At 37.8% G+C, this 23,958-nt stretch overlaps 5 protein-coding genes and 1 long non-coding RNA gene across 10 annotated transcripts; 3 read left to right on the forward strand and 3 right to left on the reverse strand.

Moving 5' to 3' along the window:
- Nucleotides 1-23: 23 nt before the first annotated feature.
- On the forward strand, nucleotides 24-3,335 carry LOC112486258 (voltage-dependent L-type calcium channel subunit alpha-1D). Its single transcript, XM_025059192.1, has 3 exons — nucleotides 24-246; nucleotides 491-676; nucleotides 1,450-3,335. Exons 1-3 carry the CDS (start codon nucleotides 115-117, stop codon nucleotides 1,753-1,755), a joined length of 624 nt encoding a protein of 207 aa, XP_024914960.1. The 5' UTR covers nucleotides 24-114; the 3' UTR covers nucleotides 1,756-3,335.
- An 807-nt stretch (nucleotides 3,336-4,142) lies between these two features.
- chdh (choline dehydrogenase) lies at nucleotides 4,143-13,040 on the reverse strand. 3 transcript variants are annotated; one of them, XM_008318714.3, is made up of 11 exons: nucleotides 12,627-13,040; nucleotides 12,441-12,524; nucleotides 9,351-9,798; nucleotides 8,853-9,083; nucleotides 7,988-8,154; nucleotides 7,376-7,527; nucleotides 6,943-7,072; nucleotides 6,699-6,833; nucleotides 5,610-5,752; nucleotides 5,051-5,153; nucleotides 4,143-4,561 (listed from the first exon to the last, which is right to left on the reverse strand). In XM_008318714.3, the coding sequence occupies exons 3-11, from the start codon at nucleotides 9,767-9,769 to the stop codon at nucleotides 4,143-4,145; spliced, it is 1,899 nt and encodes a 632-aa protein (XP_008316936.1). In that variant the 5' UTR covers nucleotides 9,770-9,798; nucleotides 12,441-12,524; nucleotides 12,627-13,040. The 3 variants fall into 3 exon arrangements, with proteins under 3 accessions (XP_008316936.1, XP_008316934.1, XP_008316935.1); XM_008318712.3 differs by lacking the exons at nucleotides 12,441-12,524; nucleotides 12,627-13,040 and adding an exon at nucleotides 11,273-11,365; XM_008318713.3 differs by lacking the exons at nucleotides 12,441-12,524; nucleotides 12,627-13,040 and adding an exon at nucleotides 11,052-11,198.
- On the forward strand, nucleotides 11,182-15,806 carry il17rb (interleukin 17 receptor B). Of its 2 annotated transcripts, none has more exons than XM_008318711.3 (12): nucleotides 11,182-11,231; nucleotides 11,316-11,397; nucleotides 12,047-12,124; nucleotides 12,267-12,291; nucleotides 12,462-12,575; nucleotides 13,136-13,242; nucleotides 13,328-13,460; nucleotides 13,552-13,587; nucleotides 13,693-13,719; nucleotides 13,834-13,902; nucleotides 14,193-14,467; nucleotides 14,988-15,806. In XM_008318711.3, exons 3-12 carry the CDS (start codon nucleotides 12,062-12,064, stop codon nucleotides 15,387-15,389), a joined length of 1,251 nt encoding a protein of 416 aa, XP_008316933.1. In that variant the 5' UTR covers nucleotides 11,182-11,231; nucleotides 11,316-11,397; nucleotides 12,047-12,061; the 3' UTR covers nucleotides 15,390-15,806. The 2 variants fall into 2 exon arrangements, with proteins under 2 accessions (XP_008316933.1, XP_016891716.1); XM_017036227.2 differs by having other exon boundaries at nucleotides 13,331-13,460.
- On the reverse strand, nucleotides 14,451-15,293 carry LOC107989157 (uncharacterized). The gene is made up of 3 exons (XR_001760691.2): nucleotides 15,178-15,293; nucleotides 14,720-14,811; nucleotides 14,451-14,591 (listed from the first exon to the last, which is right to left on the reverse strand). It is a non-coding gene; the product is annotated as an uncharacterized LOC107989157 (long non-coding RNA).
- Nucleotides 15,807-15,954: 148 nt separating the features above from the next.
- On the forward strand, nucleotides 15,955-20,166 carry actr8 (actin related protein 8). Its single transcript, XM_008318717.2, has 13 exons — nucleotides 15,955-16,238; nucleotides 16,597-16,767; nucleotides 16,863-16,973; nucleotides 17,099-17,203; nucleotides 17,298-17,471; nucleotides 17,621-17,714; nucleotides 17,830-17,962; nucleotides 18,062-18,215; nucleotides 18,308-18,403; nucleotides 18,583-18,723; nucleotides 18,823-19,117; nucleotides 19,226-19,389; nucleotides 19,526-20,166. The coding sequence occupies exons 1-13, from the start codon at nucleotides 16,104-16,106 to the stop codon at nucleotides 19,667-19,669; spliced, it is 1,917 nt and encodes a 638-aa protein (XP_008316939.1). The 5' UTR covers nucleotides 15,955-16,103; the 3' UTR covers nucleotides 19,670-20,166.
- A 360-nt stretch (nucleotides 20,167-20,526) lies between these two features.
- selenok (selenoprotein K) lies at nucleotides 20,527-22,006 on the reverse strand. 2 transcript variants are annotated; one of them, XM_025059193.1, is made up of 4 exons: nucleotides 21,885-22,006; nucleotides 21,226-21,316; nucleotides 20,942-21,016; nucleotides 20,527-20,626 (listed from the first exon to the last, which is right to left on the reverse strand). In XM_025059193.1, the coding sequence occupies exons 1-4, from the start codon at nucleotides 21,901-21,903 to the stop codon at nucleotides 20,527-20,529; spliced, it is 285 nt and encodes a 94-aa protein (XP_024914961.1). In that variant the 5' UTR covers nucleotides 21,904-22,006. The 2 variants fall into 2 exon arrangements, with proteins under 2 accessions (XP_024914961.1, XP_024914962.1); XM_025059194.1 differs by having other exon boundaries at nucleotides 20,536-20,626.
- Nucleotides 22,007-23,958: the final 1,952 nt, after the last annotated feature.

The following is a 23,958-nucleotide window of genomic DNA, read 5'->3' on the forward strand; positions in this document are numbered from 1 at the left end:
TCCATTTCTAATGAGTCTGTGTAAAATATTTATGAAATTCAACAATTGTGGTGGCTATAAATGATTCACTCAGCATAAATACTACCTTTAATTTTTGTACTTTTATTTCAGCTAATGGCCGTGGCTGGTTTTGATTCCAGTAGAATTCACCGTCCATCTCCTTCAAGGTCACTGCACTCCTGGGCCACACCTCCTTCTTCTCCTATCAGGCACAGCTGTTCGCCGTCCTACATGCCCCTTATACAGGTCTGAGAAAAAGAAGCTGAAATGTCTTTACATGAGGGTTCTCAAAATGAGTGCTTTAAATAATAGGTCAATTAATCAGATGAAAATTGTCATTTTAATGCATGGGCATCCATCCAATAATGTTTGCTCTAATTTACAGTCAATACACACTGTTATTAGCACACACTGCAGGTGAAAAAGTCATGATTAATTGTGATTAATTGGCATCTATCCTGTGATAAATTGTATAAAAAAATGGACACAGGTGGACTGGCGGATTCCTGGCAGTGTTGGCAGTCTCCCTGGAGCAGTGAAGAGGAGCTCCTGGTATACAGACAGTCAGGACGGTCCCCCAACTCGTAGTCATTCTCCATCACGTCTTCAGTTACCTGCTGAGAACTGTACCCATGTCCTGCAGAAGAGAGGCAGCGCCAACAGTCTGGTGGAGGCTGTGAGTTCCAAATTAGTCTTCTGAGTAAAAGCACATGACCTTTTGTAGGCAGTCTAAGTCTAGTTACTTATCCCAAAAGTTAACTGAGTTAGTAACTGGTAGTAATTACTACCCCCCGTAACTGGTTAGAAGGAAAGTAACTATTGCCTTACTTTTTTAAGTTTAAAAATATCCAAGAATAAAATATTTAGAATATTTTTTCCTAGTGGGTTTCCAGAACTGCATAGACAGGTACTTACAAAGAATTGTAAGGTTCCATAGTGTAGCAGTTAGCACGCCTGCCTCTGAAGCAGAGAGTCCTAGGTTTGAGTGCACTAATTTGTAAGGCCGTAATCTCCCAGTCGATAAAAATATATATATATATATATATATATATATATATTTAACTATATATATCTGTTAATTTAATCTGGATGGAGGTACCAAGTGCTTTTGGGGGTGTTTTGACTAGTTTGGATTAGCCAACTCACAAGTAGACCGATTGAATAACGTACTAGAAAACATTGCCCCCATAGTTTTCTGAATATTTATTTAATTTTAAATGTTTCATATACAGTCAGTCCTCCTCTACCATCATAAGTTTGAAAATCATGGTCTATGATATTGTGCAGATGCAGGTGATGAAAAACCCTGTCAAAGCTGACAGTTTAATATAAAAAAAAAGTTTTTTGTTTATTTATAATTAATTTAGGTGGACAAGGCTAGCAAGCACTGAAAAGATGTGGAGAGCCCGGTCTAAATGGTAACTCTGCCTTTGATTTGTTTTCACTCAGGTGTTGATCTCTGAAGGTCTGGGAAAATACGCCAGAGACCCCAATTTTGTCTCAGTTGCTAAACACGAGATTGCAGATGCATGTGAGATGACTATTGATGAGATGGAGAGCGCTGCCAGCAATCTCCTGAATGGAAGTATAAGTAATGACAGCACTGGAGGATCAGGGAACCTTAGCTTTGACCTTCAAGCTGGAACAAGTTTTAGAGACCACAGCATCCGAGACTACAGTGACGAGGAGCCGTACGTGGCTGTGACCTGTGAGGAGGACTTAACGGATGAGATGATATGCATCACATCACTATAGTAACGGCTCACACTGGAATATTTTAGCTATTTTTAAATAATATTTCTGCACATCCTGGAGCAGAGAAAAGAAAAGCAAACCATGGATGGATGAGAATAGAACAACAAGTGCCTTTTTTATTCTCTTTCTGGGCAGTGGTACATGGGAATGCTGGAGAGGTGGGAGTTGGAAGCACTTTGCCCTGCAGGTTTACAACATATGGAGCAAGGTAATCACACAGCTACACACAGCCAGCCAGATGGAAGAGTTGAAACAAAAGAGTTTGGCAGCTCAGATTCTCTCAGTGTGACAAAATACAACCGGTCAAAAGACAACTGTCCTTAATTCCATAAGAGACAAAGTACTTTTCTCAAAGTAGTATAAAATTATGTTTTGGAGAAAACAATGTCGGGAGTTTATAGACACCTCACTTGTGCCATAGTCCCCACGTGCAAGGCAACATTGTAACATTGTCACCTTGCTGTTATTACCTAATGGCCCAGAAATGCGTGTTTTTAGGTGTATCTTTTATGGCCACTAGGCAACACTAAAGACTGAGCTAAGTTGATTTGAGAAAACGTTTTGAATGAATAACAGAAAAAGTTGTTTGTTTTTTTTACCAAGCCATACCCTGAATGACCTGAATACTTAATTAAGAACAAATGTCTCACATAAAAACAAGTACTTTAAAACAAAAACAAATCCACCAGACCTGGTTGTGTCATATTTAGACTTTTTAAGTGAAGGGCAGAAATGTGTGGGCTGTCTTTGTGTAGCTGCATTATTTTGCCTCACAATGTCCCCTGAGTCATTTTAAGATCATGACTGTGATCAACAATGGTTCATTGTGAAGTGACTTTTTCTGGTTATATAAGTGTTTCTGACAGAGCAATGTGAATTAAGACCTCAGATAATGGTAAAAACTACTTTTCAGGGTTTTGAAGTTCAGCGGCGGCCATCTTTGTTTTTGACTTGAAAACAAAATTCACATATCAGTAAAATAGACTGTCCTCAGGTATACACTTGTTTTCTACTGAGTATGTAGGAAAACCAGGTTCAGTCTTTCCCCCATTTGCAACAACAATCTAAAGCAGCCGCTTGCTTTTGTTTTATCATAACACGGATGCTAGAAACCTTTGTTATGATTACGTTGACATGAGCAGAAAATGCAGTGCTTTTTTACAACAGCTTTAAACTAATGAATTCAATGGTCAAAAGGTTGTGCTAATCTGCATTACTTTAAGTGAAAGTGGGTTTGTATTGACCATCTGACAATCAGGGTTCACTGCTAAGTTTTCCTCCATTAGTCTTATTTCCTCTGTTGCTTACAAATGTGACTCGTGGAGACTTTTTTAAAAAGATAGCTAAACTCAATGATGTCATGTAATGTCCCTGAAATATATAAATTCAGTATGTTGTGGATGAGTGTATGTTTTGAAGTGATATTGTTGACAGTAACCTGTCACTTACTTGTATGTAGATAATTTTCCCCAACACTGACCTGAGGGACCAATGTGTCTGCAGAAGCAGAAGCTGCATCAATGACCAGCATTCATCTGTCACTGCCCACTATAAGAACATGTTCAAGTCAACTTTTAAAAGAAAAACACTGCCACTGTGGCTGGAAATGTGGGATTGTATTCTATTTCTCTGACAAAATCCTCTCTTCAGGGCAACACCATATTATTTTCACAACCAAAGGGCTTAGTTTAATATGAATCCAAACAATGGGAAACACCCCAATATTCAAATATTTGGACACACAGAGGAGTCCAAAAGGAATACATGATTGAAGCGTGACAAGCTGGTACCTGGGATATTCTTTAAATGTACTGTACACTAATTACGTCAATTAAAGTGGCCAATACATGTAAAATATGATGTGGTATGCATTTTATAACTGCAGGTACATTTGTTTTATTAGGGCTTAAACCAATATTAAACTTTCTAATGTTGAATAAATGCAGGCTGCTTGATTGATTTGAAGCCTAATAAATGTACTATGAAATGTGTCACAGCCATTAACAAGCCATATACAGTTGCAAGAAAAAAGTATGTGAACCCTTTGGGATTACTTGGATTTCTGCATTAATTGGTCATAAAATATGTTCTGATCTTCATCTAAGTCACATCACTAGACAAACACAGTCTGCAACAATATTTATCAGTCTACAGTTAAAAGTTAAAAGGGAAAAGTTTAAAAGGAAATTAATACAAATGTCCCGTGTTAAAAAGGTAGAAAAATCTGTACATGTAGTGATTGTTATATTTTATAAACCTACCTCCTAATTCTCACATGTAAATTCAAATGAAAAAAAATGGTAAACTTCATTGTGGCAACATGGCATCATTGATTAACAACAAATAGAGAATACCTGATACACTGTTTCTGACGGCTGGATCCATTTTCATCTTTGTGTGTCAAGTGTCCCTGGTTTGTACACAGGAATGTCTGCGTCGATGAGAGCAGGGCGACCTCTGATTAAGTCGGCAACCTTCTCTGCAATCATGATGGTCGGAGCGTTGAGGTTTCCACTGACAATGCTAGGCATGATGGAGGCGTCAACTACCCGCAGATGCTCTAGACCCAAAACCTGTGTGTTTGGGTCGACGACAGCCATGGGGTCGGAGGGAGAACCCATCTTGCAGGTGCAGGACGGGTGGTAGGCAGTGTCAGCCTTTTCACGCACAAATGCGTCAATGTCAGAGTCAGACTGAACCTGAGATCCAGGCTGGACTTCCAGACCACGGAAAGGTTCAAAGGCCTTCTGAGCGAAGATCTCTCTGGAGAGTTTGACACACTCTCTGAACTCCCACACATCAATATCTGAAATAAGAGGCAAAATGTAAACATCCTGGCTCCAGGCTACCATTTCAACTATGCTGAGATGCTCATTACACTTTTTTTTATGCTCATTGGTCTACAACCAACAACAGACTGTACTGCATCTGTGGGAAACACACTCAGCCTTCAAATATCTTCAACATGGCCCAGGAAGCTTGAGGCATCATTTACAACAGGGGTGTCAAACTTGTGAGCCAAATATAATTACACTGCGGGCTAGATTTGGCCCCCTGTCTGAGTTTGACACGTGTGATTTACAAGCTGAAGGTACGAAGCTGCAATCCAACATGTTTTCTAAGTGAAGTAGAGCTCCACCGATACCAATACACACTTAAATATGCTTAGTCAAGACAGACCAGTCTCATCCTGCACTGTATGTAGATTAAAGGTGAGAGCAAAACTGACTTGAATAAAAGGACAGAGAAACAGTAGTAACACAACTCCAGTGGCAATTACAATGCAGAGACTTACCAGTTGAAAGGTAGTTTGGTTGGATATACGGGTGATCAAGAGGGTTTGTGCTTTTCAGTTTCATCCAGCCAATACTAGTGCTTCTCAATGGTCCCACATGAACCTACATCACAAACAATAAGTTTAAGTAACAAAATATTTAGTTGAACAGCAGCAAAACCCAGGAAGTAGCAACTGCATGTTTAATATCACTACAAACATTCAATTAATCCATTTGGTGCACACTGCAGGGTTAATGTGTCAGTTCAAGTATTACAAGTTCTGTGTTTATTTTGACACTGTGGCAACCCCTGAAAAAAGAGACAAAGCCGAAAGAAAAAAGAAGAAGAATCTAAATACTTATTTGCATTTCAGTTATTTTAGGATTCCATTATACAATAAAAAACTGCGGGTTGTTTGTAATGACCTTATCTCAGTCACTCTTATCTTGTAGTGGGTATAATTACTTCTTTGGAATTGGGCCTGGAATTTTACAACATATCATCTTGAAATTATTTCCATGAAGAAATAGAGGAAACACTGTCAGTACGTGTGATCACATTTCCACAGAAAGCAGTACCTGATAGGCCTCTATTTTTGACGCAACTCTTCCATGATCAATGACCTGTGAGGGCAGGAAGTGAAACTGGATATCAGGGTGGCTGACGTGTGGGCGACTACGGATGAACCCTCCACTCTCCAGGTGGGCTGTTGCTCCATAACCTATAACAACAATCTTCTAGTGAGACATTAAGACAAATACAGAAGAAATGTGCCACACTGATTTCTCTGTGTCTGAACAAATAAGTTATAAAAAAGCAAACTTGGGTGCAAAAAAGGTCTTCACCCTTCTGCTCTTTCTTTTTCTAGAGGCCTTTAAATAGGAAATGTTATATATAAAAAAGAATTGAGCGTAAAAGAGAACACCTGTTGTCCTACAGGTTTTAAAACAGAACTGAACCTAAAAAAATAAAATGATGTGGTCACATTTACAGACGTGCCTTTCACTTCCTGAAAGAGCTCAAAATGTCTTAACAAGAGCTACACAACATGTGTAAATGGTTTAATATTATTGTTTATGTAGAAATAATTAATGTATAGACCTATTGTTTCCATCAAGCCTTGTTTTTGTCCTTCAGTCAATACTCGCTGACTCACTGACAACCTACAGTTTTAGATTTTTTAATTTAGTGATCTAAGACCTACCAAAACATTGGTATCTTCCTTAATGGTTTTGGTTGAAACTGTAGCACTCTCAAACTGAGATCATTAATATAGAGTTGGCAGCACAGAGCTTTTTAATAGATTATTATTTATTTTCTTGTTGAACTCTTGGAAAGACATTTTTTGACCACAACATGAATTCACATAGAAGGAAGTGGTGATCTCCTTATCTGGTTCAATATCATTTTAAGCAGGAAATGTGCACCTCAATAAAAATGTCTGCAGAATAAAAGATCTGCGAAAACAGATTATAATCTGGAAAAAATGACTGTTATACAATTGTTGTGAACTATTTGTAGTTGAATAAAACTTAAAAGCACTTTTAAAGATATACTAAATATTTTTCAGAAAGTATATATATATATATATATATATATATATATATATATATATATATACCATATATCTGAGAGAGTGTTTGTGTTTGTGGTACATTTTCATTTACCGGTGAACATGGTGAGCCACTCCAGACCTATCTTGATCATGTGAAAAGGTTTCTGGGCCTTGTAAAGGGTGATGGGCTGAGTGCACTGCTGTTGGACGTACAGTTCCAAATGATCCTGCAAATTACTACCAACACCTGGGAGACAACAGGCAAAGATCAACATAAACTAAATAAAAAGCATTGAGAATGAAGGCATTCTTTGTAAAAAAAAAAATTAATTAATTAAAATTAAAAAAAAATCCACCTGGTAAGTGCTGAACCACAGGGATGCTAAGTTGTTTCAGGTCATCTGCATTTCCCACTCCTGACAGCATGAGAAGCTGTGGGGAGTTGATCGCTCCTCCACTCAGTATTACCTCTTTGTCTGCAAACACCTGAAAGGAAAATCATTTTCCCATATTTACAAAGTCTGCAGCTGTGAAAGTGGCTCTTTGTCCAGGTTAACATTGATGGACTGACAGCAGCTGCCTCAATTCATCTCAGTTACATCTTGGAAATGTTAAACCTCACACCTGCATGTAAATTGCATAATAATAAAACACATCATGACATGTCAAAAGTTTAAGTCTTACAAAGGAATATCTGTGACTGATTCTGAGCCAAGGTAAATATATTTACCTTGCTGAATGGATATTTTACATTTGTTTATCAAATTCCCATTACTCACTGAGCCTTACCCTTTTTGTCTGGCCATTTTGCATGTATTCCACACCCACGGCACGATTCCCACTAAACAAAATCTTGGTTGTTAGGCAACGTACTTCTGTCTTTAGGTTAGCTCGACCTAGTACTGGTCTCAGGTAGGCACTAGCTGAGCTCCACCTCTTTCCTAGACATGATTTGAACAATGAGAAACATACAAAGATGGAATTTCCTGACTGTAATATTGCCATAAATATTACTTCACAAGTTAATATCACTTAGTTCTTTTTTCTACAACGTATACTAATATATAAATTAATAAAACAATTAAAATTAAATCCAATTGATGATTAATGATGATAAATCAATTTTCCTAAACAATTTTCCTAAACATTTTTTGATGACAAATGACAAATGATAGAATTTTTATATGGAAAAATGTCAAAGAAAAAATCAAGCTTAAAACTACACTAACAATTTTAATCTGATTATATAACAAATTAATTAACCTAATTAATGCTTTTATTTTGACAGCCCTCATAGTTAGTAATGTAAAATCCCTGAATAAAAACAACAACAAAATGTTGTACACATGCTGACAATTAAGTGTTTAAAAAATGTAATTTATTAAGTTGGTTTAATCAGACCTTTATAAATTGTCATGTCCATCCAACCAAGACCCTCCTGTTGGTATCCATTCATGTCATCAGTGAATGGATATCCGGACTGCTGTCCTGCTTCAATAAAAGCCCTATGAAGGGGGTGATTGGTCTTCCCTCTGGATACGTGAAGAGGACCACTGCCACCCCGATACCTACGGTTAAGAGGGGACACACCATTGTAAAAGTAATATGTCATAGTACAGTATAAATTCTTTAAACCTGTGCTAATTCAGAGAGCATATATTTAAAATGTGTATTTGATATAAAGAAAACTGTTTGGTCCAGAATATTCAGAATTTGGTCCATGAAGTGTTTAAGGAATCTACCATGAGATGACATTGGGAGTGCCAAGCCAGAACTCTATCATGATATAGTTTAGTCATTAAAACCCTTATGTTCTCGGAGCACTTTAATGTCCTCTGTATCATTACTATTCTCAGTTTATCTGCTTTTGTTAGACAAACTTAACTGGAATTGCACAGCGATTTACTCTGGTACTTTCACCAAGCATTTAAAAAAAAAAGTAAAAACTTGAGAAAACCTAGGATTCGATTATAAAAGGAACCACCCCCCAACAACAAACTGTCCAACAACAAACTTGAGACATACATTAAACACCTGATGTATGTACATGGCATGCTCATACGTACCATATTTAAAAACTCAACACAAATCTTTATTCACTTTCATGATGGCGTTTGTGATGTCATTTTTATGTGTTTATGATTACATAAAAGTTACCTTATCATACTCATAATACTTATCATATTAAGTGTAGCTGGTGATCCATGACAGAGGACAATAATGTTTTATCTCATCTGTCTTTTTTCTCTTGAATTTTGTTGTGTACCTGTTTTCCCCAAGCTCATGGCACTGAGCCTTCCGGAAATACGGTAGACAGTGTTCATAATCCCAGCCCTCTGCTCCTTCTGTCTGCCAACGGTTATAGTCTTCAGCATGTCCTCGAATGTAAACCATGGCGTTGAGTGAAGAGGACCCCCCCCACACACGACCCCTCGGCCAGTAGAGCACACGGTTGTTCATGTGGGCCTGAGGTAAAGTGTGGTAGTACCAATTAACCCTGCAGAACAACAGAAAAAATACAGCATGGCAGCAAATACACAGGAAATACAATCAATCAAATAAAAATTGTGCTAATACTTACTACGTCTGCACAATTATAGAGTCTGTTTTGTTTTAATATTTTATGATTAACTCTTTCACAAAGGAATGTGGAATTTGAAGGTTAGCATTGAATCAGTAGAAGATAAGAATCAACACGGACACCGTAACAAGTAATTCCACGAATCAGCTAAAAACATTTCAGAGAATTGTAAAATTACTGTACTTGTCATCACAGAGGTTGTAGGTCAGTGCCGCTGGCATGTGCACCTTCCATGACAATCTGGTGCTGCCAAGCCACTTGTCCTTAGGCCCTGCCTCCAGCAGCAGCACAGACTCATGGGCATCCTCAGTGAGGCGGTTGGCAAGGACACAGCCTGCCGAACCTGCTCCGATGATGACATAACTGTAAGACGGAGTTTGCTGTTGTGGCGGTGTTAAAGAAGAGGAGCTGCAGTGAGCTGCTGAAACACTGAAACATCTGTTATGGCTTATGCAGACGAAGGAAGTAGACGCTGTCCTTAATACTGAGACACATCCTGGTGAAGAGACAGAAAGACCTCTGCCATCTCTTGCAAATAAACTCATAGTTTTCTTCACAAGCTGCTGGGCACCAGTTCGGCCCAAGGTGGCCAAAGTCAACATCCTAGTCGTGGATAGGCTCTCTTCATGCACTGGAAAGAATATTACAAAACTGGTCAAGCTAGATTTGTTATTAGGCTGACGAACAGGAATAGATTAAATAAGCTCTAAACATCACTTGTCAAGTCACTTGTGTTCCAGTAAGAGAACTGAAGGGTGAATTTAAGGTTTGGCATTTTGGGTCTTGAGAAGGTTAATTATTATACAAATGTCACACCTTTTCTTTACTAAGGTCATATCTTCCAGCAGCTAAATTACAGTTGGAGGTGAATGGCCTTTTCTGGCACCAGCCACTCACTGCTGTTACAGTGAAAGGTTTTGTTCAATATTTACCATTAAGGTACATTTATTGTATATATAGTTTATTTGACAAAGCTGTATTTATTTATACAGCAAACTTCGTGTCTTTGATCTGCAATGGAAACATCACTTCTGACTACAAATGAGTAGATTTAATTATTTTTGCATTGTCTGCTCTTAAAGAGACATTAAGTTAATTATAATTAGCAGTTTTCAACATTTAACTTTCACTCAGAAGCAAAAATACTTCATTGTCCAATGGTAATGCTACCATTGGACATTGATCTCAAACACCAACAGACTTTATTTTAAGATAAATGTTGCTTAACAATAAATGGGTTTATTGCCAGTCAGTTGGAGGAAGCGAAGGAAATGTATATCTAGGTCAGGCCTTATCAGTTAACCAGCGGCTCAACAACAGCTTCATATTTAACCCACTCAGCAGATCTAATTCTAAAATGGCCAATCCTCACATTTTGAACAGACGTTAAAATGCACATTTCCACATTAAACCAACTTGTCATTTGAGAACACAAATGTCGCAAGACAATGTCGAACTTATTTATCAGTGTGAGGTCTATTGTAGGTCTGCACAAACACATACACGATTTTGTTTTGCGAGCATTACACGTACATAAATAAATGTCTTTTTTTACCTTCGTTATTCTAATCTCAGCTTTAAACCTAATTTTGAATCTTAATACACTCTCACTAGATGGGGAACTGCAAAATGTCACCACAACAATAGGATTCTCCAACCCACTCAGAGTAGAATACCAAATAGAACATAATTCCGACTTCGCTAAAGTGCAACTTCAAACTATCTTTCTAACTTTACTTTGAAGTAGAATCATGTTTGGTCTCCATTTATTATGACGGCCAAGACAAACACCAACAGCTGAAACTGTTTAACTCAGCCACAACAGTCCCGTGCACAACACACAGGCACAGATTTCTCTAAAGCACTTTCTGAAAACGTTTTTACCGTTTAAAGGGCTCAGTAGTTTTCTCTTAACGTCTCTCTATCTGCACATTTGTTTGTCTGAAGCTCGCAGTCATTTGCTGTTTACTTCACTGCGCGACTGGCACATGAATTTGCAGACTGCCTTCAGCAAAAAAAAGTTAGGTATTAAAATGAGTTCGACCGCAGTCACGTAACATACAGGTAACTAAAAAACAAAATAAATAACAAAACCCAGCTCATACCTGACTGAGAAACTTCCACAGCTGAGTGAACTGTTTTTGTCAGGGGGCGGGGCTTAACAGGCTGTATTTATAACCTAACGGACCCAGAGCTGGAGAATCTTCAACAAGAGAACTACTAACAGAAGGTAGGACAATATATGAGAAAATGGTTTGATAATTTGTATTAAATATGTCATAGATTTTTGTAATTTTACTATTAAAAAGAACCTTTTAGTTATTTAAAAAAATCAGTTATATATGATCAGTTTCATATGATTGTTTGCAAAGAAGGTGAAGATGTAACTTTACTGATGACTTGATTAAAACCACGCTTTCGGGGTTATCAAAAAAACAAAAAACACCCGAACATTGGTAACAACAGTTTTCACTGCAAAAACGTTTTGTAATTTTGTACAATACGAAAAAATTAAGTAATACAATAATTTAAAAATGACTTTTGGTTTCTAACTTTTTGGATTATATGGTCACTTTTCTGAGTTAAATAAATTGTCTTTGCTGTTGCTGTAGATGTGTAATGTTACAAGATTGATAATATTTAATCTTCACACACGTATAATGACATCATGTGTTTTTAACTTAACTGTACATTATTTATATTTTTGACAATATTTGTATAACTGAATTGTTCCTTTTATTAGAAAGATAATCAAAGCTAACCATTAAGCTATAAAACACTTGGATTTTTCTTTAAAATACCAGAGAAGAGACAACATCCGTTGAAACAACAAATCTTGTTTCTTGTAAACTAGAATATTTGTCAATCTTTATCTTCAGGACTGTAAATACTTCATGATGTGGACCATAGCCTTGATCTTTCTCTTTTGCATCCAAACTGAAGTGATGACAGAAAATGTAAGTTAATACATTCATTATTTTTATTTTATTTAGCCCAAGGTGTTTTGGGTGTGTAATTTATTTTATTTTTTTTTTTTTATTTAGCCCAAGGTTTTTTGGGTGTGTAATTTATTTTATTTTTTTTTTATCTTTGTTGCAGCCAATACATTGTGAATATACTGAAGGTGAGATGTAAAACCGCTGAATTCATGTCAAAACTGTGTGCTCTGTGATATATCTGTCTGGTTTTTCTCTCTGAGATACAAATGTTGAATTAAATGCTTGTGTGAAGTGAATGGAGGCGTTCTCTCGATGTGTGGACAATGAGTCTTACCACTGCTGCCTCTTGTTCCAGGACTCCCTGCCGAGAGTGCTACTAGTCCATCTTATCTGGCAGACTCAAAAGTAACGGCGGTAACTGATGGAAAAAAAGTGATGTTGAACATCAGCTGGGCTGTTAATATTGATGGTAGGAAAAGTCATGTTGCTCATCATCATATCATTTAGGTCAAAGTCTTACCTTGGTGCTTGAGATGCAAATTAGTTGCTTATGTAGCACTCAGCAACACAGATTTACTTCACAAAACTGGTCAGGTAACAATGATCCTGCATAATGAGCCTGTGAGAAGAGAAAATGTTATTTACTAAATATTGGGATAAGAGAAGAGTGACATCCTCTAAATAAAATGTTTTCTGTGTAGAAACACGCTTAAGTACATAAATAAGACAGAGGTAGCGGGAATAATGGTGAACCGTAAAGTAGCAGTACATAAAACATACTTGCAGACCAGAGGGTCTTGCAGAGGGGCTAGATAAATCACATTGGATTTATTTGGACAGCTCATATAAAGGCATTTGATTATGTTCAGTGAGAACCAAGTCCTTTGACTTGACTACACAGATATTGCAGTCATAAGAAAGCTAACATTTATAGCTTTAAACAAAAGATGCCAAATTGAAAGATCAAATTAATTAAAGTTTATCTTGGGCTTTACTGTAATAAACCCTATCATTTCACTGTCTTTCCAGCCAGTATCCATCATCTGACAGGCACGATGATCCACATAGAAGGGAAATTACCAATTCTCTGCAGATACACGCCACTTTTAAGGGAAAACACCACTGGTCCTAAACAGGTCTACTGGATCAAATCCCATCAATTATTGAACACAATTTTTGTAAATGGCTATTGTTTTCACTTTCATAACTTTTCTTTTTTAGAAGTGGTTCTATACTTTGCAACCAGCAAAACCTGGATTCTACCTCATTCAAGCCAACAACGTTCCCTTGCATCCACAATGGCCTCCCTGGGCTGTAAAATCAGCAAATATAACAGTGGACGAGCCTGTAGAGCGTAGGTTTTTTCTTCAACTGCATGAGGCCTAATATCATCTGAGTTACCATATAACTATGACTATGTAAACTGTGAGCTCCATGTTTTTCAGCTACCGTTAAATTAGTGATATTTCAAGATCCTACAGGTGAGAAATAACAGAAATCAGTGTGAAATGTTCATTCATTTCTAGATTTCATTTTATTTTTCATTTCATTTCTAATATGGTATTTAACATTCCTTTTTTATATAGCTGTTGCATTGGAGACCCCCACCCCTTGTAAGTTTTCAGTTTCCTTTTGCACTGTTATACTTGTAAATAAGGTATAGTAACTGGATTACTGCAGATTTAAACTTATATGCTGTATTATGTCAACTATACTTGTTTTTGCAGATGTGATGACAACAAGTGCTCTTGTAGGAGTCATGGCGTTTTTGATCATCATCTCCTGCTACTTAACATGTAAATCCACACCAGCTTGAGCTGGTTCTCATTTTAAAACCATCATTATTAAAGATTTTTGTACTTACAAAAGAAGTTTGTTGTGCTGCAGGTTTGAATATTTAGATTGAGAGTGACAGGAGAATAAAGCAAAAGACAAAAATATACAAACAAAAAAATCCCCTGAATGCTTTAACCTATCAGGTTTTGGCTCATAACAATGTTTTCCTAAACTTGTGTCAATTCCTTTAGATAATGTACAATATGTGTGTATCTGATGTTGTAAATGCTTATGTCTTGATATTCTACAGATAAATGCTGTGGAGACAACTTTGCCATGTGCTTGGGTTTTAAAAGAGTAGCTCCAGCTGATGTGGTTCCTGTCCCTGTCCTGGTCGTGTACCCTGCTGAGAATCCGTCCTTCCAGCAGGCCGTGGTGGCCCTGGCCGAGTTCCTGCAGTGGCACGGTGGCTGCAGTGTTGCTATAGACATGTGGCAGCAACAAAAGATTGGGGAGTTGGGGCTAATGCGCTGGTTGGCAGAGCAGGCCAGTGCTGCACATCGTGTTCTTATTGTCTGCCCTAAGGTACTGTAAAGACTGAGCACTTTTATGTATTTTTATCCATGTGACTAAAGTTCATTTTGAGAAATTATTAGTGGATTTCTTTTTTGGTTGGTAGAATGTTTCCACCTGGCGTTCCTTTTCAAACCTGGATCAAAATAAAGACTTACAATGAACAATTTTAGGAATAGCACAGTAGACATGATTTCTCTTTTCTCAAAATGAGAAATCATGCAACTCAAAATGACTGATTTTGAGTTGCATTTTGCCACCTACCGTCTGCTGTGCACAGCAAAGGAGTTCCACATACAGAGGTTGCAATCATCTTCACAGGAGAGACAAATCACAAAACGTAGGCGGCGATATTGCTGCAGACAAACAAAAATATATACAGTACTTATACACAGTGTATTTTACAAATTTATGCTTAATAAAAATGACAATATGACCTCCTGTCGACTATAACTAAAATATTGATATTAAATGATTCTGTAGCTTATAATAAAACAGGATATTTTGTTAAATATATGTCTTTTTCTTTTAGGAATCTTCTAAGCAGAGCTGCTCCCCTTCATGCAGCAGTTTCCCAGAACCCCATATCCCAGCTGCAGCCTATGACCTTTACCCAATGATCCTCAATATGGTGGCCAGTCATGCAAAGGGGAAGAGTGACCTTGCAAAGTTCTGGGTGGTGCAGTTTGACAAAAAGCACAGGAAGAGACCTAATACTTTACCACTGGAACTCAGAGCATGCAGGTCCTTTTGCTTGATGAAAGATCTGAAGAAACTATGTATAAATCTTCACAACAACAGGCAGGCTAACAAGCTACCATGCTTGAACTTTGGATCTGAAATAACATTGAGTAAACACAGTGTAGAAAAGTTTAACGACGCTGTTGAAAAACATTTGCAGCGTATTACATTGACAAATGTGACAATTCTATGAATGTCGTCATGAAAATAATGTCTTTACAAGCCAATAAGTGGACACATATTGTTACTGTTCAATAAAATGTTGAATTGTGTATACAGAGAGTCATTCCATTACAAATGCCAGTCAAAGACATGACATTTAAGTTGTAGTTTTGTTTTTGATGGGGTTTTTTTTTTGCTATATCTTTCTATAACTAGCAAAAAGTTAGCTACTTTTGGTTAGCCACTTTCTGATCAAGCTTTGTCATGGAAATTGGTAAATGCAAATATACATATGTTTTAACCTGTAAACATTTTCATTTGGAAACGTGCCAAGTTCTCTCAAATGATAGAGAAATAATACACTTATGTCAGCTATTTCCTGTATACACCGCCAAGAAACTCCGTATCCAAATAAAATGAGCCCTTACTTGTGTAACATGTGTACTTGTATTTACATTTTCATCTATTAATTCAAGTGACATACAGTATCAAAATATTACATTGTAGCTACCTCTGACTACCTCTGGATAGCGGCAATGCTTGGTATGGCAGTCGCAACCACCGCAAATCTTTGATAGAAGAAGAAGAAAGTCTATCACGTGATCAAACACGGAAGTACTGACCGCCATGCAAACAACAGTTTCTTATTCTATTTCGGTTCATAGATCCTAGTTTTCTATCCTTTCGGAAGTTGTGAACAAAGGCATTTTAAAGAGTTTTGTCTTTTGGAGTTTAAAAATTGGTCATGACTCAGGCGGAGAAAGAGCAGGACAACGGGAAGGAAAAAGAAAAGGAGAAAGACAAGGAAAAAGACAAGGAGCAGCAGCGCGGGGTGAAAAGACCGATCGCTCCTCCATCAATCCCGGAGCCTCAACAGGAGGTGAACATCCGTCAAGTTTTTCCGCTGTATAATAATCCGTTTTCAGATGATTTAATACAGTTCGCTCATTTCGAAATTCTGCAATTTGTCCCAAATGTACACTTTACTTGTGGAAGGAAGCTTAGTTTTGTACAAAATGTGATACATGTGATTGGGGTGTGTCGTTGGTGTACTTTGTAACAAAATAAACAAGATATAGTTAGTGACTTATCAGAATAACCTTTATAAATTACAGGGTTGCTGGTTTAGGCTAATTTTGTTCCAAGTAACTTTATCAGGTTGTTTTAGTAGCATTGTTTAAACAAGACCTTTGGTTAAATATAAGAAAACGAGAATCGTTTTTTTTTTACCTTCACAGCAAATCCAGAGTAATTTTGTAATTGTTATCAACCCTGGTTCGAGGACACTTCGTATTGGTCGAGCAACAGACACACTTCCCGTGACAGTTGCCCACGTGATAGCACGCAGGCACAAGCAAAGTGGACAGCCCAGACATGAAGATTCTTGGCTGCTGAGAGACGGTCTTAATGTACGTCACCACCCAACTAAAAATCACAGCTACATTTATGGCCAAATTACAAACGTCATATTATAATCTCAGGGCTTTGTTGTGCTTTTCCCCAGAAACCCGAGAGTAAAGAACAGAGACAGAATGGACTGAAAATGGTCGACCAGGCCATTTGGTCCAAGAAGATGTCAAATGGGGTACGAAGGACGCCAGTGTCAGCTGAACAGGTGTGTATGTTGGACAAACACTAGGAAAGGTGGTGCCAGCCACTGCTGTAATAGAAAGTAGCAGTGTATGATCCATAAGAATATAGGATCAAGGTATTTAGAAAAACCCATTTGTGTGTGTGTAGGCCAGATCGTACAATTGCCAGATTCGCCCTGCAGTACTTGACAGCAGCTCGAGGGTGAAGTGGACCAACACAGCCCACCATCCCCCTTATTTGGTGGGGGAGGAGGTGAGAGCATTTGTCTAAATTATAACGGACACACAAATACTGTAGTTCTGATGAATTTTGTCTCATTAATTTCTGACCTCTTTCCATCGTGCAGGCTCTTTATGTGAACCCCTCTGATTGTTATAACATCCACTGGCCTGTTGTCCGGGGACAGCTCAACCTTCACTCAGGTCCTGGAGGCTCACTGACTGCTGTCCTGGCTGACCTGGAGACAATTTGGAGTCATGTTATTCAAAAGCACCTTGAGATCCCACTCAAAGATTTAAAGGTAATGGTTCAGAACATTTACATGATGCCTTTTCAGTGTCCTTACAATAGAACGAATAGTTATGTTAATGAAAGAATACATGGTTATTTTTAAAATCTGGATTAAAGCAAACTATATACATTAAATACATCTCTTTTCAATTCTGCCAGTATTACAGATGTATCTTATTGGTTCCTGACATCTACAATAGACAGCATATTAAAGCATTAGTCAACATGCTGCTGCTCAATATGGGCTTCTCAGGTATTTCTCACTCACAACTATATATACAACCTGACTGCAACCCATTCAGATTCAAATCCATCAGTGTGGTTTTTCCCTCAAACATGGATCTAACTTCTGTCTTGTGTGTTCCCAGCTATTATTGTACACCAGGAGTCAGTGTGTGCAACGTTTGGCAGTGGCTTAAGTAGTGCTTGTGTTGTAGATGTAGGAGACCAGAAGACCAGTCTGTGCTGTGTAGAAGACGGCGTTTCCCACCGCAACTCCAGGTTCGCCCTAAGTCCATGCTTGGATTTTTAATGTCAACATAAACATTTGAGGTTTTACATTTGATTCTGAATATCTACTGTATCTGCTGTACTACAAAGGTTGTGTTTGGCATACGGGGGCACAGATGTTACACGTACTTTCTTCTGGCTCCTGCAGAGGGCTGGTTTTCCTTATAGAGAATGTCAGCTTTCCAAGAGACTGGACTGTCAGCTACTACAACACTTAAAAGAGACCTTCTGCCACCTGGACCAGGTCTGTTTTTGAGTTCTCAAGATTGAGAGAGGGAAATGTGAACTTTGGAGTAATGACAACCTTCTGAGTCTGGGTTCCTTCTTTTTTAACAGGACATATCAGGGCTACAAGATCATGAATTCCAAACTCGTTTTCCAGACTCTCCAGCTCTGCTCTATCAGGTTCGATTAGGAGACGAAAAATTGCAGGTACACAATTCAAACTGTAGTGATTGGGGATGCAGCTGTAATTCTTTGTACAGTTTATATATATATATATATATATATATATATATATATATATATATATATATACACACACACACACCTTTTGATTTTTCTAATCCTCTTTATTTTCTTTGATATGTATTTGGTCATACCTGCATTAGGCACCAATGGGACTTTTCTACCCGACCACTTTTGGTATCGTAGGTGAGAAAATGACGTCACTCCAGTACCGTTCCCAAGGGGACTCTGAGGATCCCCATGATGAGCACTACCTGCTGACTACACAGAGCAAACAGGACCAGGTAACACAAAGACACATACTCATAGATTTTTTTCCCACAGTTTTCTTTTACCTTTTTCCCAGAAATGGACACTTGTAGGTTACTGTTCTTTTGCTGTAGTCCTCAAAATCTGCTGCTGAACGAAAGGCAAGACCAGGTGGCGCTTTGGAAGGTGAGATGAGCAGTCAAGGAGGCATAGGGGACCTATCTGACCTGCCCAGGGGCTGCGGAATGATAGGCAGCGGAGGAGGGGAGTTAGAGCTCGGGCCTGCACAGGGGGAGTGTCTGATGGGCACTGCAGAAGCAGATGAGCCGTTCTCTGCGCATCTCTCCAGGAAGACTGCAATCATGAGTCAGTTTGAAAGTAAAGCACTGGGCCTGGATAAAGCCATCCTACACAGCATCGACTGCTGTGGTAAGAACCAATCACAACAAAGGACCAAATGAAAGACTTTAGTAACTACTTAGTTTGAAAAAAAGTTGGAGAAAAGTCTAGATTAAATATATATATATTAATTTACAGCATCTGATGAAATCAAGAGGAAAATGTACAGTTCCATCCTGGTGGTGGGAGGTGGGCTCATGTTCCACAGTGCTCAGGAGTTTCTGCTGCACCGCATCATCAACAAGATGCCCCCGTCCTTTAGGAGACTAGTTGACAACGTGGAAGTAATAACACGGCCAAAGGTAACTTGGATATTTTAATACCCTAAGGGAGAAAATAGCGCTATTATGTGTAAATGGCAATAAGGAAGAAATAGATAGAATTTAGCCATGCTCTGCTTATCTATACTAATAATGTTTTGATGCTAATTTCTCACAGGACATGGACCCTCGGTTAATATCCTGGAAGGGCGGAGCAGTGCTGGCATGTCTGGACACAACCCAGGAAATGTGGATCCATCAGAGGGAGTGGCAGCGATTTGGTGTCCGAATGCTGCGTGAGAGAGCAGCTTTCGTCTGGTGATACGAAGCTTAAATTCATTAAATGTGAACTGAAAACTCATGGACAACAAGTAGTAAAGTACAGCATGTTTTCTGTAACAGACTGGAATTATGTCCTGAATGTATTCATGTGTCTAGAAACATTTGTAAGAGTAATACATGGCAAGGATGATTTGGCATCTAAAAATGACTTCTGGTTAACAGGATTGTCTAAACAAGATTTGTTAGAAAGACTTGCTAGTCTTTTGTTTGTTTTGCAAATATTATCTTAAATGTAAATTTAACTGCACCTGAATAAATCTGTCATACCTGGAATCAAAACTAATGCATTTCAACAGTTCAAATACATACAGTAACTAAAGCAAAAAAGACTCTGATGTATCAGGTTTTAACAGTTCACTTTGTATTTAAGCAGGTTACAAAAAAGAAATGAACTTACAACAAGATGGTGTAAATTAGTGAGTTACCATGACTAGAGCTGACTAAAGATTTCAACAATAAACATTTCTGGAAAAACTATTGTGGGTGGATGTAATGGGTAAAGGGGAGGAAAGGACGCAGCTAGCTGCTATATCAGCCATTCTGGCCCCTGCGTGCAGGAATTCCCAGAAGGGCATCAAGAAACTGCTCTTGGCAGTGGCAGCCAATGAAGAGAGGCTTCAGCATTCTTGTGCCAACAGTTGTCATCAAACAAAGCTGCTGAGCCTCACGCCTACACTAGATGTGTAGGCATTTACCTGGAGAGAATTAAGAAATGCAAAATTAACTCTTAAATACTGCATCAGAACTTTTAATTTCTCAGTTAACATCAAATACTTTCCTCTGTGATAGACGTTGAAATAGATGGGATTAAAAAAGGTTATCAATATAATATTTTAATTACCTTCCTCATCCCCCTCCACCCATTGGTGGGGCACCAGGACCTCCACCGTGAGTTATCCTTCCAATCCGCCTTCTGCCTCCAGGAGGACCTGGAGGACTGTAAAAACAGCATTACTTATGAATACAGGAGGAAACGCTGACATAAAAAATATTTTCTTTGGCTATATATGTTTGTAAACCTAAACGGCAAGGGAAAAAAAATTGCATTCACCTCTTAGACAGCAACATCAATTGTTTTCACATAAATCTATATTGTGATGTGTACATATATATACACGTACAATATATATATACATATATTACATTTTTAACACATTTTACCTGCACACTATATCCAATAATTCCACTGTCCATCCACTAATCTTTACTCTTACCAACAACACTCTCTTTCTCAACTGTCTCAGAAACCTACCCTCTGCCATCAGTGTAGTGGGATGTACCACTGTTTCCTTCCTTTGTCAAGTCTGGGTGAATCAACGTTTTGAAACTATATATAGAGACATACAAGGAGATAAAGGTGGTGATGAAAAACATTATTATTTACAGTATTAAGTTGCATAATACATGTAAGAAATATCAAATCAGCTGCTGATTGACAAAAAAATCTATATCTAAAATAAACAGTTTTACCATTACTGAGCACACATTAGCAAATTAGGTTTGAAAACAAATCGACTGTAGAAATAAATTACTTACAACAGCCCAATAAATTCCACTGCTCCCCAGAACAGATCGACCAGTAGAGAGAATCGCCACGGTGACTGGTACCTGTTGTCCAGGACCTGGCCTGAGACATTAATGAGACTGCTGATAATTAGCTGGTGGCAAACACAAAGCAAATTAGAAAAAACATGTCGCCATTATTTACACAGCTCACTTTTGTGTAAGCGTGACACACATTCAAATCATGCTTCACTCCAATCTGTATTTACCTTTACTTACGTACAACAGAAAGACACCAAGATAACAATCAGGTAAGGCTAGGTATTATATGGCAAGAATAAATGGATTACAGAACCGACGATTTGCATTGTAAAGAAAAGGGGTCCAATTACATTTTAAGTTTAAGGGTATAGAAAATGCAATTTTACACGAGTAACCAATAACTGTTAGTCACTGTGGATTGATTTAATATATATCCTAGACTACAAACCCAGCTCTTGTACATAATTTTCTATTTTACGTATAACAATCGAAACTAGAAAAGCTAACATGCTACATAGCTAAACAGAACGGATTTCGTCTTTTTTCTGCTGGTGTAGATTATTCTCAAATAGTTAGTTGATATCGCTCTACAAAAATGCATTTTTCTTTCTAAAACGAGGTAATATACAAAAAAGATACAAACGACTTACCGTTGGACACGTACACCATCTTGTCTTTTCAGCTACAGGTTCAGAGTTGTGTTTACTTCCGGATTGAATATCGCTGCGTCACACTTTAGGCGCACGCGCAAAACCTGTGCAAAAGTTATTCATATTAACAAAACAAACATCCTAATTTTTACACTCAAACGAAGCTGTTCATCTAAGAATTAAGTATAATACGACCACACAGTCTTTTACCTGAACGAAACCTTAAATTGACATTTTAACATTTCTGTGATTTGAGGGTAGAGTTTAGGGTATTTTTAAAGCACCTTTTTTTTTACGCATGTCACTAATTGTATGTACTTTAAACAGAGTTTTTAGTACATACAGAATACACGTGCAAACATCTTGAAAGTTCTCAGAGAATTTTTGAATGTCCAAGATTCGTACTTCATATCACAGTGGTCTGTTGCTATACTAATGGTTATATTTCTCACTTCTCTATTGTTCCCTAACGTTTGTTGTTTCATTTTCTTATTTACAGTGAAGAGTGATTTTTATGTTAGCGTTGTTGTGAGTTTTGAGGCACAAAAGCAACATGTGATGTCATCAAACTACTGTGGCAAGTCATTTTATCTGCCTCTGATCTTCCAAGAGAAGACCTCCTTCACAGAAATCACACCAAGACTGGTTACTTTAGATGCCGTTTGAACGTTTTGATTATTATTATTATTACAGGCTTAGACCAGAACAGTGTTTGACTCTTGTGGTTGTATGTAAAAAAAATGATCACGAAACCACACGTCTTATACAAAACTAAGGACAAGGACATAGAACAATAAACAATTAATCACAACTGACTTGTTTTAATTATTCATTAATGAAAAACAGTTAGGGCATTCGAAAGACTTCAGTCAGACGTTACACAATGTACCTGTAAAACGTCAAACTCTAAAATTAATATATATATATATATATTTATCTTTGTTCTGAGATTCAGTCATCTTTTCCTGTTGTTTCCCCTTTCAATGTCTGTATCCACAACTGGTTTACCACACAGCTGATAGGATGCCGGTTATTTCCACCAGAAGTTATGACGAACAAGATTGGACCGGAAATACAGCTGCTGGGTTTTTATCACTTCTTTGTGACATTACTACCACCTTATGGTGAATTTACATTAATACAGTAGTTGGTTCTCTTTTCGCTGCTGTCTTTTCGACATTGTATTGTAATAAAAATATTGTCACTGTGACTAAATAATCATGACTATATAAATTGCAACAACATTAGACAACAGCTAATGAAGATGGTCATCTGAAAATGTGAAATGTGATTTTAGCCTTTTACCTTTATTCAAACGTCTATCTATCTTCGACACTTTGTTTACAAGACCACTAGATGACAGCATTACCTAAATTATAAGCGTTAAAGGGACTGTAGCAAAATAAAGATTACTTTCAATAAACATAGCTACAAATGGCTGGTTTTAATCATCCAGGTATTTCTATATTTACCTCAGACATTCTCTACCAAGGCCACATGTAGGACTCGGTGAATATGTTAGCCCACTGTAGACAAAGAGAACTTTCACATTTTAATAGCCAGCGTTGTGCTCTACACACTAAAAATTACAATGTGTACTATCACCACCAGATGTTCCTGAATCCTACTCTGTATAACTTTTTTTAAAAATTTCAATTTTCAAGTGTCTCGCTGTTGGTCTCATTATATCGGTAACAACAACACGATTTTTCTAATTTTGACAGAGACCCCTGTGGCCTTACAGGGCCTTTTAAGTTCCCAGACCACCCTTTGGGAGAGGCTAATTAATTATAAAGAAACATCTGTACAACCTGGAACTTGTTCATCTTTACTTTGTAGGAGCTTTTAATCACAGCAGCGATCCCTTTGCTGCTGCTCCTGATGGACATGACCTCAGGCTGAAGGTCAGAGGTCAAAGGTTTAGACAAAACAGGGCTGGAGTTGTGAGGGCTAACCCTGGCAAGAGGGTCAAAGGTACTGCAAAACAGTCTTGTGTGGAAATTGTGATTTACAATCCAACTAGAGTGACTTTTGAGAGCACTAATAGTGTTTGTTGTCAGGAATACCTAAATCC

The sequence above is a fragment of the Cynoglossus semilaevis genome, chromosome 10 (assembly GCF_000523025.1).
Source record: "Cynoglossus semilaevis isolate Cse_v1.0 chromosome 10, Cse_v1.0, whole genome shotgun sequence".
In the NCBI taxonomy this organism is placed as follows: domain Eukaryota; kingdom Metazoa; phylum Chordata; class Actinopteri; order Pleuronectiformes; family Cynoglossidae; genus Cynoglossus; species Cynoglossus semilaevis.